Source organism: Fusarium musae, chromosome 9 (assembly GCF_019915245.1).
Source record: "Fusarium musae strain F31 chromosome 9, whole genome shotgun sequence".
Lineage (NCBI taxonomy): Eukaryota > Fungi > Ascomycota > Sordariomycetes > Hypocreales > Nectriaceae > Fusarium > Fusarium musae.
In genome coordinates, this window is record NC_058395.1 from 708,810 (window position 1) to 725,377 (window position 16,568).

Consider the following 16,568-nt stretch of genomic DNA (forward strand, 5'->3'; position numbering starts at 1 on the left):
CGATCTACCTAGGACTAGGACTATGGCTGAGGTCTTGTGCCGTTGTAGCAAGTTACAAGCTGGACTCGACCGTAGAGATGCATAACCATGACTCAAGATGCGCATGGCTTGTCTAAGTGAGTGCATAGACGGCAATGTCGAGGATAACTCCCTATTGGATCGATATGGCATGTGGTTAACCTTTTCCTGCTTGGAACTGCCAGAGTAACATCCCGATTTACGGGCTGTTCCTATTCGCAACCAAACCAACCGACGATGAATGCACAAGAGCAGCTGGTATAGAACCAGGATGGAGCAAGCTATTGCATTGCAGTCGCTTGGTGCGAGAGCCAGTGGTTCAATCAAGTTGCAGCATAGCAGTACAGTACAGTACAGTAGAGGCGAGCAGGTTTCGGTCAGCGGTCGAAACGGGATCAGCCCATGCATAACATATGCTGAGACAGAAGAGTTTAGCGCATAATGTTTGTTTTGCCCATGGTCATCGCCATGAAAGGAAGAAAAGCTCGAACCCTTACATGAAGCAATGTTTGAGGCCATGAGAAAAACAACGCCATGCTTCAGCTACATTGGATAGCGGCGTATGATCGACGCCCAGGACTCAGAAACTGGAGATTCATTAGAACAGTTTTTCTTTCTTTGACTTTGACTCAGGTGGCATTGGCGTCAGAGGAATCAGTGCTCGCTGGCGAGAGATGGGTCGATTCCAGGGATATCCCTGTAACTCAAGGATCAGACAGCGGCCTCACTCTTTGTCAAGTGGATCGAGATGATATGTTTAGAGCTCAGTGCGCGGTAAAGGAACAGGGCTACAACGGGGAATAACCAAGTCGGAGATGATTGCTGGAGATCTGAGTGCCAGGCAAGGGGCCTAAACCTCGAAGGGATTAGATGCACCCGTGATTTTTGACGATGCAGTTGATGGCTGATCGGTAATCACGGTGAAAGGCCCGTTCTCGAATGCCCTGACCGCTTCTCTCGGGCCCATCTTACCATCCAATCGACCCGCCGCCCATGTTTGACAACTGTTAGCAATGAGACACTGTCTTGTTTTTAGGGGACCACTCGACTGAGCTGGAATACCAGGGGCCCTTGGAGGAATTCGGACTTTTATTGACATGGAATAGGGTAGGCGAGACGGTATTTTGGACAATTGTCAAGCTGCTGCTTTACTTCGGTTCGCTTCACCTGAAGTTCTATCAAGAATCCCACTTGTATGCATGGAGAAACACGGTGGGGGAGCTGAGATCATGCCACAATGGTTCGTGGCTGGAACAACTGATTGAGGTTGAAAATAAGTGATCAGTAAGGAAATGAATGCCTCGTCGCCTCAAATTCCTCCTCAAACTGTCAGTGTCAGTCAAGGCTCGCTCAGGTCCGATGTTCGTTCGTTCGAGGCCAAGCAACGCAAAAGCAAAGGCAAGGCACTGTACGATACCCGTTCACATGGATCCGATGATAGGACAGGAACTGAACTGGAAGCAACCCGAGCCGACGTACGCATGCGCATGCGCATTCACACTCTCATTTCACATTCTCACCGTAAAGTAAAAGTCGTCGTCGTCGTTATCAGTTAGACTAACATCCATGCCATGCATCCAACGGGTGACAGAGATCACAGGCCGATAAAGACAGGGCAACGGGCCACATTCCTTGGGGCATGTACAGCTTCTCATTGGACGCCTCTTCTGCAACCCGTCCCCCGTTTCCCATCAGTCAGCCTCATTGTACTGTAGCTTTGGTAGAGCTGCCACTGTCACCGTCGTGGCCTGTTCAAGGGGTCTCTTGACTTTGACAAGCAAGTGAACTGTGCTGCGCTGTGCTGTACTGTTTGGAAGAAACCCTCTGTCTTGTTTGGTCCTACACGACAGGGGGACACACAGACACACCACTCATCTTTCACTCTACCTGTATCTCACCGCGGCCTGGGACCGCTGGGTGGTACTGACTGACGCACCCGAGCTCTGCACCTGTCTGCTTCGAGTAATATGGGATCCCGGGGTGCTTGGCCAGCAGCCCGTGAGGACGCTGCAAACAGACACAGAGGGTAGAGCAGAGTTGCCAGCGGGCGGGTTGAGGCCCCTTCGAAGACATGCCGTTAGACGGATACGTGCAGAGACAGCCAAATGGATATCTGATGGCAGGCCTCGTCTCGGTTCAAGTCAGACAAAGACAACCAGGGCTGTCAGTACATACCCGCCGACGGAGGATCGCTTATGGATGAAACACCATGTTGCTGATTTGCTTCTTTGATCAACACAAGCAAATCTCATTTCCCCTTGTCAGCCTTGTTGAGAATACAGCATGTGATGAACATGGCATGGCATGGCATGGCATGGGCATAGCATAGAGTGTGATCATGGATGATATCTTGATATTTGATACACTTTAGCCTCTGACCAATCAAAGCTCAAGGGTGGCAGGGCAGATTGAAAAGTACGAGGTTGAAGAATAGAGATGGCTCACCAAGAATGTCGATCTTATCTTTCTGCAGAGGCATAACCAACCAACGAACGTACTCTCCTCGGGGAGCAAGAAAACACCAGACCTTAGTATAGGGCTGTTAAAATAAACTCGGCAAAAGATATCTTAAATTTATGCAAATTTACCCAAGTCTTTTTGTCATTTAGGATCAAGGTCCTGAGTTTTCTTTTGTCCTGTAGCCAACCATAGACCAACGGAGCTGGCATAAACTTATGCAGCGTCTAGCAGCTCTAGCCTCACAGCGGGGACGTTCACTGGCTGGAGGGGCAAAATAGTGAGGGGATCGACGCAATTCAGCATCTGCATTCTGCAACAGTGGTGCCAGTTCACTTTACATTGAACTCACATTCACATTCACATTCACATTCATTCACATTTCAGCCCCCTCACCCCAAGATAATTGTCCCATCCATTATTATCTATCACACAGACGGTAAGTAACTGGGTGTATCCGCTTCCATGACTTCATGCATTCCTTTTTGAGCAAAAACATGTCGGCAAGCGCCTCAGACTCCCATCTGATAGCCAATCGAGTCGCAAACTCAATCGTATCTGGGCGAAAAAGGTTTGCTGTTCCGTTCCAGTTGTTGCTCAGAGGCGGTCCGGCAAAAGTATGTATGTGGACTGCACTGTAGTGTAGGGGGAGACAGCCCACAGACACGACACGGCCGGACTCAAACTCTGTGTGTGACGAGAGTTCCAACGTGCAGAGTGACGCCGGCCTCCGACGTCTCCGCTCCAGAGAGTGAGTACCGAGTACGCCTATGCCGCCCCGGCCGGGAGAGATGTTGGGGAGGACAGAGGACAGTGGCAGCCACACGGAGGAGGGAGGCAAAGCTACGGCCAAACTGTGATTCATCATGGGGGCGGTTGATTATGACGATTCGCCCGACGGGTGGGCCTCTGAAGCCAGTCAAGTCACAGAGAGGACACGCAGCACAAGAGACGGCTACGGCACAGCGCACTCTTCCCTTTCTTGGGGGGTGTCAGCAGACACAACACAGACAGACAGACAGAACAGGCACCGCCCAGGTTGCTAGAGATCTGCCACCAGAGGCCTATGACTGGTCCAAGGCATGCTTCGAGTGGCAGTGGGCCGATGGATGGCGTTAGTGCTGAGAACTGATGAGTGAGAGTCGACAGAACAGAGCAGAAAGCCCAAAAAGATGATGGTGGGCCTGGGAGGAACCTGAGAGGACGTGGCCTGGAGGCAGTGACACAGAGAGAACCACTTCTAAACGGATCCTTGCCTTTTCGTATATTGCTCAGCGTCACCAAATCAAGTCCTCTGTTCAATCCCTGCCTCTCGTCCAACGCCTCACGAGCCAAGGACGCCCCCCCTTCCCTCCGGCTCTACGCCCAGACAAGAATAGAGCATTAACACAACGCTACGCTACGCAACACAACGCTAACGCTACCGCACAACGAGGCCAAGGCCAAGACCCAAGACAGGGCCATACCCATGCTCATTAATCTCTCCATCTGGACAAGGGTATGATTGAGGCGGTGGGTCTGCTCCACGCAACGCAATCCCAAGCCCGAGGCGTGGATGGATAGTGGATGTGTCAAGTGTGAGCAACTGAGTGAAGCTGCTCGACTAAGTCGATGTACGTACCGTCATGTCTTGGGTGGGTGTGTGTCTGTCTCGCTCGCCTTGTCCTTGTTCGCTAGAGAGACTTAACTTATCTATCGTCGCTGCCCATCTCCAAACTCGGCTGGATCTAGTTTGAGGAACCTCTATCACCACTTTCACGACACTCCTTCCGGCAACCTTCTCTCACTCTCTCGCAGACGTGACCTTCTGGTCTACTCTTGTCGAACAACAACTCTTCAACCTCCCACTCGGCAATATCTCCCCTGGAAGGACGACAAAAACTCACTCTTCTCACTCATCTCTCTCGACCCGTTGATTCGGCCATCGGGACCTCAAAAAGCTACTACTTCAACCACCAACCACACCCCAAGGAACTCTTTTTAATAACGACCCGTTTGGAACTTCACTGGACCGGACTGGACTTTGGAACAGGATCTCCCATCACAGGCCGTAGGAAAATACTCTGTGTGTTTTCTTCTCTTTCCTTTTCTTGCTGCTGTATGCCGTGCCGTTTTGGATTATCTCTCTGCCGGCCCTAGGATCTACTTCAACCTCAAACCAGAGAATACAACCCAGTTTCTAGGATTACTTCGTGAGATACCAACCAGATAACATGCAGCAACATGCCATATTCGGTTACCAAACCCCTCCGCCCTCTCCAGGATTCGATCATCCCAAGTGTACTGTTCAACAACCATTTGCCGTCCCTCACTCTCGACACTTCCAGAACCGATGCGTCCCTCTCGCCCCGGAGGCCAGGCTAGGCCGCGTGCTTGAGGGTACTCTCCAGCTTACTGACATCCTTGGAACTGGCGCCTATGGCGTCGTGTACCTTGCCGTCGATCTCAAGACCGGAGGTAAATACGCTGTCAAGTGCTTGAGCAAGTTCAATCCCGATGGAACCCCTTTGGAATCCAGACAATTTGCCTACCAACAACGAGAGATCCGTCTTCACTGGAAGGCATCGGAACACTCCAACGTGGTCCAGATGCTCAAGATTGTGAATGATCCTGACTGCATCTATGTTATTCTCGAGTACTGCCCTGAGGGTGATCTCTTCTTGAATATCACTGAGCGCGGTCAATATGTTGGTAAGGATGAACTATCAAGGAATATCTTTCTGCAAATCCTGGATGCCGTTGAACACTGCCACAACCTTGGAATCTACCACCGGGACCTCAAGCCGGAGAACATCTTGGTGACAGACCACGGAGACACTGTTAAGCTGGCTGACTTTGGTCTTGCTACTTCTGATGATCGATCTGAGGACTACGGATGCGGTTCAACATTCTACATGAGTCCAGGTACATACTATTCCCCCCTCCCCCCTCCCCTTTGAAAGCACCCCTTTTGCATCTTGACGTTATCACGGATGGGACAGACAACTAACATATTTTCTTTCTCTCTTTTCAGAATGCCTGGACCACTCTGCTAGGAAGCCTTACTACCTTTGCGCCCCCAATGATGTCTGGAGCCTTGGAGTTATCCTCGTCAACCTCACCTGTGGACGCAACCCATGGAAACAAGCTTCCTTCCAGGACTCTACTTACCGTGCCTATGCCGGATCCAAGGACTTCTTGAAGACCATCCTCCCATTGTCGGATGAACTGAACGACATTTTGGGACGGATCTTCGAGCCTATCCCCGAGCAGCGGATCACTCTTTCTGAGCTCCGAACCAGGATTATGGCCTGCTCTATGTTTACCGTGCCGCCCATGTCGTCTCTACCGACACCTCCGGCCTCACCAAACCACATCACCGAATACGTTTCCTCCGAGGATGCCATCATCGACGACTATGAGTACGACTCACCACTGTCGCCTGCCTCCTCTGACGATGAGGGTTCGCTTACTTCAAGCGACTCTACCATTGACGACCTGGACGACGAGTTTGAACAGGAACGCCAGATGCCACAGACTCCTCCTGAGTTTGCACCCCACGCCTTCGACCCTGAGGAGCCCAAGGAACATCAACTCATCTACCACAGCCAGGAATTCGTGCCCCAGAAGTACTCTGGGCCCGTCCCCGTGCCAGTGGCCGTTCCCCCTCAGCCCATGCTTTGCCAGCAGGTCCCTATGCCTATCCAGGCTCAGGTTCCTGTCTCTGTGCAAGCTCCTTGTCAACCCAAATCATACTTCCCTATCTGGGATATGGTAAAATACGTTCAACAAGTGCCCATGCTTCAGCACCATGTGCCCTTTCATCAACAGGTCCCCTTCATGCCTACGTTCCAAGGTTGTTGCTAAGGTCTGAGACATGATCTCTCGCCTTCGACATAATGGCCACTATTATTACTACCACGACCTCACCTGGATGAGATGTCACCGAGGCCACAAACCCCACTGGCCTAGGACACTGTTTGATTCTTCTATACCACCTTGGATATTACTCGACTTTAATATCAACCCTTGGCCACATCACCATGGAACCAATACTTACCCAAAGCCGTGCAAGGATACGCCTACCAAAAACACTTTTTACGACCCATTGAATGACAGTCCGGGATTGCTTCTTTTCGGCCTTGTATTCCCCTTTTTGGAGCAACATTTTCTTGTTTCGGGTTATTTATTTTCTTTGTCACAAAACATTTCTTTATTTCACTTTACAAAATACTTAGTTAAAAAGCGAGGAGTTTTGTCTTTTCGAATATTATGAGGATGGGCAAGATATCAGTTGTAGAAGCATGATGTTTGGCGCATCGAGACTTTTATGGGAGGCGAACTTTGTTTGTTGTCATTTCTGCAGAGACAGAAAAGAAGACTTGGAAAGATTGGAGTTGTTGCTTGTCCGATCCTCGTTTATGTTCTCTTTTTCTACCAGCCCAAGGAAGAGCTCATGTTTGTTTTGCCCAGGAATTCCAGAGGATAATGACTGTTGATCTTTTACTCCTCATTTTTGTTATGCTATTACTGTCTGGAAGGCGTCTGTCTTTTGTGATAGAAGCGGGAAGAATGGCCATGGCTTGCACTTGAACTGGATCAGAGATACCTCTTTACTATTTTTATCATGAAGGATCGGATGGGGATTCTTCAAGAAGAGGAGGAAAAGAAGTTGACATGAGACAGGAGTCATATGGACTTTGGTCCCGAGCAAAGATTAGAGTGAAGAGGACATGGCTCAATAGCCACAGCGCATATTGCGCAACCATACGTTTACTGAGGGATAGACGGCACCTCGCACAAAAGAGATGCATCTGCCGATCATCCTATGAATGAAAGATTACACACAATAAGATACCTCACTCATACATGCTGTCCCAACTCTTGCTGTGCCATGTGAAATGTGAGTGAACTTGATCGCCCGTCTCGACTAACAGCATCCATCAACAGCAGCAACATGATGATGTCTCACAAAGGCGGCTTCGGAATAGCGTCACGTACTATAGACCCCGGTCTACCGCATCACACTACGGTGCTCCCGCTCAAGCTGCATGCGAGCCGAAGTAGAAAAAAGCAACTTAACCATCCCTGGAACTCGTGCATCGTGGGGCGGGCGTTAGCGATGCAACGCTTGCGAGAGCGAGAAAAAAAAGAAAAGAAGAGAAGGGAAAAAACAAGGCGAGAGCGTGGCGCCCAATGAGCAGGGATAGTTTAGTTAGGGCGAGCGGCATGAGTTTTGGAATGGATGTGTGGAGATGGTCGCAGCGAATTAGACGGGCAGACGTGAAAAGGTGAGGCGGGCTCGAGGAGGGTAGCGTGATGAGGAGGAGACGATTATTGGGGCGATGGATGAAGGATGAGGATGAAAGTCAAGACAATCTTACTGCTCACATCACAGAGACAAGAAGGTGGTGTTGGTGGTGGTGAAGGTGGTGAAGCTATTCAGGGAAATATGAGAGACAACTGATAACATTCAAGTACTGACAAGTACACAAAATTACGTGATACTCTATAATACCCTGGTTATAACGGAATACTTTAGAGTACACCGCAGAGGCCATTTAAACTGCCGACCACTCAACGTGAGACAAGGCACGGAAATGGAACTCTGCTGCATGCATCGCATTATCTCAACCCAGTCACTAATAACAGACAAGAAATCAATAGCCTGTTTGGCCTCAGACTCACCGCTATCTAATAGAAAAAAAACCTCAAGACACTCAGGAAAAAATGTCTCAGGCCCTTGTTTCGAGTAGAGTAATGCCCAGCTTGGGCAGCACCCAAAACCCAAACCAAACTCAAACAGAAGAGAAAGAAACATCACGGACCACTCGGTGGCATTTCCTCTTGAATCGCACGTCAAAGTTCAAATAGCGACATTTGAGAAATGCGCATGTTGATCACATCTCATTCCCTTGGTTGTTTCCGGTGATAAGAGAGACAGAGACCACGAGGTCAAGGTCTCGCTTAGAATGCCCAGAAAGTTTAATTAAACCTCGTAACGTAAGCCTCGGGGTGGCACTTTTGCTTTCAAAGAAGATGGGAAAGTTTCAAGGTTGGCTTGGCTCTTTTGATGGTTCGTTTTTGGTTTGGGGGGAGGGAAGAAGCAGGTTTCAGCGCTGGTTGTCGATCATGGTTCGGGGAGTGGGTGTGCGGCACAGCTTAGTTACAGCGAGCACTAACCACTAGAACTAACTAAAGTTAAGAAGAGGCCCGTGGTTCCACGGAGATTGATGGCTGATGGGATGGGTTCGGGGAGATAGAGCCACTCATTCACTGGAATGCTCCCGAAGCGTGGCCTGCACGAGTCTGTGAACTCTGCTCTGCTGACTTGCTGACTTGGTCAAGTTATCGTACTGTATCAAGCCAAGCGCTGAACTAAGTTGCACTACAGAACAGTACAGTTGGCTCGTTGCCAGTGGTGGGTGATGATAATCTCTCAGCGGTGATTTGCAGTGATAAATTATCGCTATTGTCAATTAACCCGAGCCAACCCCCTCCCTGGCCAGAGAATGATATCTCCAAGGTTGGTAAGCAACTTGGGGTTGTGACTGATAATCAGACCCCGTAACCTTCACAACTGCATGATATGAGAACAGGCTGTGCACTCTAACTACTCTACTCTAGATACTCAACTACAGTGACACAACCTCGTAAACGCCAACATCTGGAATCTCAACTTTGACTTTCCTCCTCAACTCGGTCCGAGCTGCAATCGTAGATCCTGCGGCCACAATCTTCCCCCGGATGGCGCCGACCATTGCATCTCTTACGATCCAGCCCTTTCTCTCCCGTCAAACCCAAAGCCTCCCTTGGCCTGCAGGATAACATTAAGCCTCAGCCGCAGCCCACGATCATCATAATTTCCTCTTCCACGGTGTACGACTCATGCCATGTAAGCCAACCCACCTGCGGATCTTGTTCTCGGCCTCATCGCACAGATGTTGTCAAACCAGAAACAGTGTAGTAAACCTGGGCTTACGGACCGAAACTCTATCATCGCTCGATAGTTTCCAAGGCGAGAGGGGAACGTGTCACGCTTCCCCATAGCCCGCGAGTCAAGCCATTGATCGTCATGGCCCTCTAATTAACAAGTTAATCTTCTTTGAGGCTATGCTTGAGGATTTGCAAAAGCTGAAAAGAAAGACCACAACAAAACCTGTGGCTGAAGGTTGTACATGCGAGCTGTATCGTGTCATTGTTACATGGGGCGTTCGGACTATGCTGGCCGTGTTTCACGCGATATTCTTGGTAGAGTTCGACGGCTCGTGTTGGTCCTATGCGCGTTGTAACCCTTCTGCATTGAAGAGACAGCGGCTGGAGGGCTTCGATATGAGCCACTGAACTCTCATGAGAAGTGAAACGAAGTTAGAATACCCCCTTAATTTGGTGTTTCGTCGTTGGAGTGGTTGCGGGGGAGGGGATGGTCGTCAGTGGCGGTTGAGTTGACTTTGCAGGGCGCGGGAATACCTGGGGAATTGGAAGTTAAACTGGAGGTCGGCACCATTAGAAATCAGCCCGTTCTAAGAATATCGTGGGAGAGCTGCAAAGGAGGTTGATGAGAGACGTCTGCGGTTGGGAGGGAGGTATGCTTCCGAGTGACATTCTTCGAGCGTTCCGACAGTCCGAGCTGGGAAATGCCGTTCTCTTTGTCTTGACGGACGCGACGACCAGATCATACGTTTCGTTGAGCTTATGTTGGTATATTTGGCCGAGTGAATCTTGGCTTCCTGAAGGAGTATACACTGAGGCGTTGGAGAGGTGTGAGGCTATTCCCAGACATTCAGCTCATGGAAGAAGCCGTCGTACGACATGGACCCAAGACTTGCATAGCCTCAATCATTGCCATATACGCCAAGTCACAATTGAGTGTCGCTCGAAAGTCTTTATGGAGAATTGCGATCCTGTATATTCCCCCGAGGGAGTGAGTGTAAGACAACTTAGGATTGCTATTCGAAGTAAAAAAAAAAAAAAAAAAAAGAAAGAAAGAAAGTATTTGATGGTTAAGCATAGCTTTAGACTAGTCATTATTGATACCTGGGCGTAAGGTCAGAGGTCTTACTGTTGGAGAGCCCTCCATCGTGTATGCTGAGCTGCTCCCCTGAATGAAGCGACAGTCACGAACTCCTCGATATGATCGGCCTACTAGATGCGCCCATAATATAGATCAGCTCGAAGATTCTAGTACTCAAGAAGATAGAAACTAAGGCTATCATGCAGGCTTAAATCATCTCCCGAAGCAATGCCAGAGTGTTACACGTCCACGAGGATTTGAGACACTTTGATCAGGAGCGTATGCAATCATTCATGGTCACCCAACCAAGAAGAAAAGAGCCTAAAGTGGAACCATAGTTCTTGTAATAGGATTGATTCATATAACATAGGCCTGAAGACCTTTGAACGTGCTGATATCAACGAGTGTCATAAGAGCTTCAGGGGAGGAGGACTGCAACCTGAACATCACGCACAAGCAACCCCCCATAATGCCCACGGATTTGTATAAAGACTATAAGAAATAAGCTTAGATAATCTCGTAAGCCTGAATTTAGTAGAGGATTCCGATGAAAATCGTGATCGAGAAGAGTCTCCTGGAAGCCCCTTAAGGAAGAGCTCGACGCAAGGTTGGCCACCGTGACCAATACCTGCGGTTTATCAAGAAAATACGCTCAAACAGGAAGATAGACCAGCTCGGATAGCTGTGAATTTGTTTTTAAAACTAATCTCGGGTGTAGTTCAATAGGAATGCATTCCAAGTACAACCTGGGCCCCCTTTCACAGACAGTACACTTGACACGAACTCATCTCCACGGCCACAGTGCCGGAGTCAGCGGCGGCAATCTCGAGACATATTAGACGACGAGGGTATAAACATGAATGGAGATGGAGAAGTGAAGGTAAGCGCACCATGGGTGTCGAGACAGGTCGAAATGGTACCAGCTGGGTAAGAGAGTTGAGAGACACGCTCCCCAACTTCAAGAGCATCATTGAATGACAATCATATGCCCATTACTATCTTCGACGCTTGCTAATACAAGATTTTACGCTAATATCAACCCCTCAGGTGCAGTCAAGAAACCCCAGGGCTTCTATCCTAAGTGACAGAAGGTTCTGGTGAAGTTGGTAGAGTTTATACAATTGAGTATAGATTTTAGTAGACTCTAGATCAGGAGCTTCTAGAACTTCAGCTTACTCTCTATCTCCATGTGGCTCCATAAACTAAGCAGTCACCACTTCGTGGTCCTCCTCCGACTTCCTGAAAGCATCCTGAAGGGGTATCTCTGCTAAAGGCACGACCTTTGTCTTCTTGACGAACTTCCATATCAAGTACGCTGCGGTAACGAGAGGGATATCCCTACAGAACGATTAGTATAGGAACAAATTTGGTCTCTGGTATCGGGACCACTTACAAATAAGATGACACAAAGCCAACGGGATCCCAGTTACCTCTGGTAAAGACACGGAAACCTCCTGTCAGGAGGATGAGCAGCGTCATGAACAAGCCGGCGCATGAAGAGTAGACTACTCTGATGTTAGCTAAGCTTCTATAACTTTAGGCTCACACTTACAAGTCCAAGAGTTGTGCCAGGGCAGTTTTTCGATGGGAATTCCTTGCTTTTTCATCGCAAGGCGTAGACGAATGTGGTTCAACAAGATTGACGCCCAGGAGATCAGAACTCCTGCCGCTGTCAGGTCTACCAGCCACCAGAAAACGGTCATAGCTCCGTTGGAGAGACTCATGAAGCTGAGGAACATGAAGCAAGTGAAGAAGAGCACGCAGACATAAGGCACACCCCACGCGGTCGTGCGGAGGAAGATCTGAGGTGCCTGTCGCTTGAGGGCTAAACCATAGAGAACACGGGTGCCGGCGAGAAGACTCTGATTGGAAGCAGACCACGCGGAAGTTATGACAACGGCGTTGACGACTGAGGGGATTGCAGGGATGCCGGCCGCGGAGGCTGCGATAACGAAGGGGCTTTGACCTGCGGCTCCGGACTGGTCGTTTAGTCTCTCGTCGTCGCTTCTTACAAGCATGCCAACAATGAGAATGGCCAAGATATAAAAGACCAGAATTCGGATGAAAACGTTCTTGCAAGCCTTGGGGATCGCGCGCGCAGGATTCCGCGTTTCAGCTGCGGCCATGGCGATAGATTCGACGCCTGCGAAGGAGAAGACGGCGCTGGTCATGACAGACCAATAACCAAGGAACTGGCCCCAGCTCCCTGAAGCGATATATTCAACAAACGGTCCTGGGTCCTTCCAGTACCTGAAGCCAATACGTTCTGTGCCTGGGACGCCTCCCAAGTTGATGACCAAACCCAGGATAATGAGGAACACGACCAAGAGGATTTTGAGAAGGGCGAACCAGAACTCGACCTCGCCGAAAACCCGGACGAAGCAGAGACCGACGACTGTGGTGAGGACGATGAAGATCATGATCCATAGCGAGGGATTGATATCGGTCCAGAACTCGAACAACACACAGATGGCCGTGATTTCTGAAGGGATCGACAAAATGTTGCCGTAGACCAGATTCCATCCAATTGCGAACCCCCAAGCGGGATCAACGAGAAATTCAGCATGTCGCACAAAAGCTCCTGTCACCGGCAACAGCGCAGCGACTTCTCCCAAGGCGAATTGCACGGCGCACACAACGAGACCGACAGTCGCATAGCCAAGCAGCGCGCCGAGAGGACCGCCAGTCTGAACAGACTGGCCCAGACCGAGAAAGAGACCTGTACCGATAGCGCCAGCGATACCCAGCATAGAAAGATGCCTCTCGTGCAGACCTCGCTGGAGGCTCTGCTCCTCGGTGGCCGTCACAAGATCGCCATTGTTGTCGTTCCTCGTCTCCACGCCCATTGACGGGCTTGCCTTTCCACCAGCAGCAACAACGTCGGCGCTCATCTTGACGCCTCCCGAGCTGGTTGGTGATGAAGATATTTGATAAGTGTTGATCGTGGTCTTGGCGGAGAGAAGTCTTCTATTTACGAGCTCAGGGAGCAAGAAAACTTGTGATATTAAACCAGGGTGCCAAAATAAACCTGGCTAAGATCTTGCAAAGATCTACTAGACTTGCCTAGATCTTTTCATCACCTCCCTTTGCGAGGCGAGAAATGTCTTATCGACGCCATCACTTGAGCCAATGGTGCAATCTGAGATTGACTGGGGGGCTTCGGGCAGTCAGATACGGATACCGGCAATATTCTTCATGGTTGCGGATGTGATTGCTCTTTTGATCTATGGCGTGGTTGAGGGAGTGGGTTGGGACTCCATTTAATTGGAATTTTGCAAAGTCTAATCCTTCTAGAATTTGGCGATCTATCTATCGACACGCTAAATTGAAGCTACTGTACTTCTGCCTACCCTACAATACCTGAGATGTGATCCCCAACTTCATATTGGACGAGCATTAATAAGGACAGCTGATAGCTACTGAGGCCTGTTCATGAATCGTAGGATAACGCACCGTAGCGGAGACAATGTGGAAACAAGCATTGATCCAGCTCTCAATCGCTTCTTGTTAGCACTGCTATTCCTGCTGTATATCATCATCAAGCATCCGAGTTGAGCTGCAAGTAACAACTAGTCGACTTTCCTTTTCACAGAAACATCCAATGACTAAGGCGTGCAGCAAGGAATAAATGTGTACTTTTAATACTGTTCTACTAATTTATATCCGCCCAGAAGCATTGTTTCATTTCGAACTACACAACAAAAACACCAAACAAACGCAGACAAAAACCAAGAAAGCCAGCACTACCCACAGGAGAATCGGGATACTACGTTTTCCGGTGAGCCTTACCCCTTGCTTCCGTTTTTCATCGATAAGCTCAAAGACACTTTTATCCGGCTCGCAGGTGACCTCTTGTGGAGGTAGCTCGCCACTGACGAAATATTTGACTACAATATCTCGAGTGCAATTTGAAGGATGGGCCGTGAAGCCATGCTATGAGTTTCTGTCAGTATCACCATCAATTCAAGACATGATATTATACTGACACCAACACCGTTGTGAACAACAACCTGGCTCCCAGGAAATCTGGCAGATATCTTCCGGGCATTACCCAGGGGAGTTACCGGATCGTATTTGCCGTTGACGAGAAGGATTGGGACTCTTGTCTTGACTCTTGAAAGGCTTGTAAGATTTATCGCTTCAGCTGCGTGAGTGTTCCATCGAAAACACACCGAGGCCTGAAGTAGTTCCGAGAGGAAGAAGGGGTTATCTTTGGCCTGATCGTCTTGGAACAAGGAAAAGACTTCCCCAGGGGTCTCAGCGCGGAAAGTTGCGTCACTGCACCAGATCGCTTGATGGGCAAGGTCCTCAAGCGGATTCCAAGTTGTCGAGTTTCCGAAGCCAGGACTCTGGGAGCACATCGAACTATTGCCCTCCAAAGTGGTATCAATCAGTTCATCCAGCCAAAGATAACCATCAATGCTATAGAGAGCTCCGAGAACCCCGATGCTCAGCGCGAGTGATTTAGCGCTGCCTAAACCACCCCCAACTCCTGTGCAGACCATGAAGACGCGATTGAGGACTTCGTGGAAATCATCTCGTTTTTTGGGAAGCTTGTTAGCCGAGTGACATGAATCATTTGCGGCTGCCATGCACTCGTCGTAGAAATGATACAAGGCCTTCTCTGCATCCCTGGTGCTATCGAGCCCCAGGTTGTCAACATAGTCGTCGGCGAGCAGATTGCCATCGAGAAGCATGCGCGCAATACGGTCAGGAAACATACCGGCCAGAACTTGACCTACGACCGTGCCGTACGAAATGCCCCAGTAGTTGATGCGGTTACCTATTTGCAGGGCAATTTCCGCGACATCTCTGGCGACGAATGCAGTGCCACGGAACCTCCGTGCCTCGTCCTTCGTAAGAAAGGATTCCGTAAAAGTGCTTATATAATTCAAACCATCGCTGATCAAATGTTCAGTAATAGCTTCGCTTTCATTGAGAAAGTACGACGAATCCTGAGCGGTGTAGATGAACTCTTTGACCATTTGCGTCAGAGTTCCATTATCCTCAGGCGGAACCAATGTCTTGCCAGTACCACTAATTCGAGGTTAGATTTGACTTTCACAAACTTGGAATAGCCGAGATGTCACCTACCGTGGGTCAAAACTGACTATGTCGTATCCTCCGCCAAACATCGAGAGGGCACTATCAGGGTCCATTTGCAACAAGGTCTCGACTCCGGAAACACCTGGACCACCAAAATTCACGATGATGCTGCCTTTGTACAATTTATCGGTCTTAGATTGCTTGGGCGCTTTGAGCTTGATCAAATTCAATGTCGTAGTGCCCCTGGATAAGTTGGTATAGTCGAGAGGAACATCTAAAGGACTGCACTCGAATGCCTTGTTCTTTTCCAATTTCTTGAATTCTTGAACGCCCAGATTGCACGGGGTCCATTTCAAGCGTAATTGTACGGGTTCATCGAAGTTTTGGTGAGCGGGTATGAGAATATCAGGAGCGTCATCTTTGGGCAGATATATAGCATGTATGCAGTGCAGGAACAGGAACAGGTGGATGGGAATAATGCTTATGACCTTCATGTTGAATAGGGAGGGTGAAGATGTGATGCTGAGAGGGTGGTATACTGAATAACGTTGACAAAACGATGAAACTGTGCGGGTTGCTAATGATTGAATGGATTGAGAGATGTGTGTAAAGGTCCAAGTTTGTTTACAAGGTGTCTGACTTGAAGTTGTTTGACTCCCAGCATGACAACGATGGAAGGGGCCAGCGGCGAGTTGCGTCAGCCGCGACGATGCCCGAGTACAGAAGGAGTTGAACACTCTTTCCCCTCTAATGCCTAGAAGCCACTGGGAGTTGCGACCGCAGCCCCTGAAGAGCAGGCCCTGAGCTTCGAAGCATTTGAAAGCATCAGACATTAGAGCACGCATCCCAGATAGATACAGAATGATTGAAAACAAAACAAAACAAAACAAAAGAAAAGGATTCGGGATTTTCTTAATGAGAATTCGTACAAATGCGAGGATTCGAGTTGGCCCATGCTTTATCAAATGTGCTTATAGTGAACCCCTTTCCGTTTAACTCGATATCGTAACAATACTAATGACACTGGTAGGAGGCACTGTCGGTGTCAAGCTAC

General features: G+C 49.1%; 3 protein-coding genes across 3 annotated transcripts; 1 reads left to right on the top strand and 2 right to left on the bottom strand.

Annotated features, from left to right (window-relative positions):
• Positions 1-4,688: 4,688 nt before the first annotated feature.
• On the top strand, positions 4,689-6,321 carry J7337_011495 (uncharacterized protein; the record flags this gene model as incomplete). The annotated part of the gene is made up of 2 exons (XM_044829039.1): positions 4,689-5,379; positions 5,489-6,321. 2 exons carry the CDS (start codon positions 4,689-4,691, stop codon positions 6,319-6,321), a joined length of 1,524 nt encoding a protein of 507 aa, XP_044675714.1.
• A 5,349-nt stretch (positions 6,322-11,670) lies between these two features.
• J7337_011496 (uncharacterized protein) lies at positions 11,671-13,359 on the bottom strand (the record flags this gene model as incomplete). Its single annotated transcript, XM_044829040.1, has 3 exons — positions 11,671-11,806; positions 11,862-11,973; positions 12,021-13,359. 3 exons carry the CDS (start codon positions 13,357-13,359, stop codon positions 11,671-11,673), a joined length of 1,587 nt encoding a protein of 528 aa, XP_044675715.1.
• A 996-nt stretch (positions 13,360-14,355) lies between these two features.
• On the bottom strand, positions 14,356-16,008 carry J7337_011497 (uncharacterized protein; the record flags this gene model as incomplete). The annotated part of the gene is made up of 2 exons (XM_044829041.1): positions 14,356-15,505; positions 15,563-16,008. 2 exons carry the CDS (start codon positions 16,006-16,008, stop codon positions 14,356-14,358), a joined length of 1,596 nt encoding a protein of 531 aa, XP_044675716.1.
• Positions 16,009-16,568: the final 560 nt, after the last annotated feature.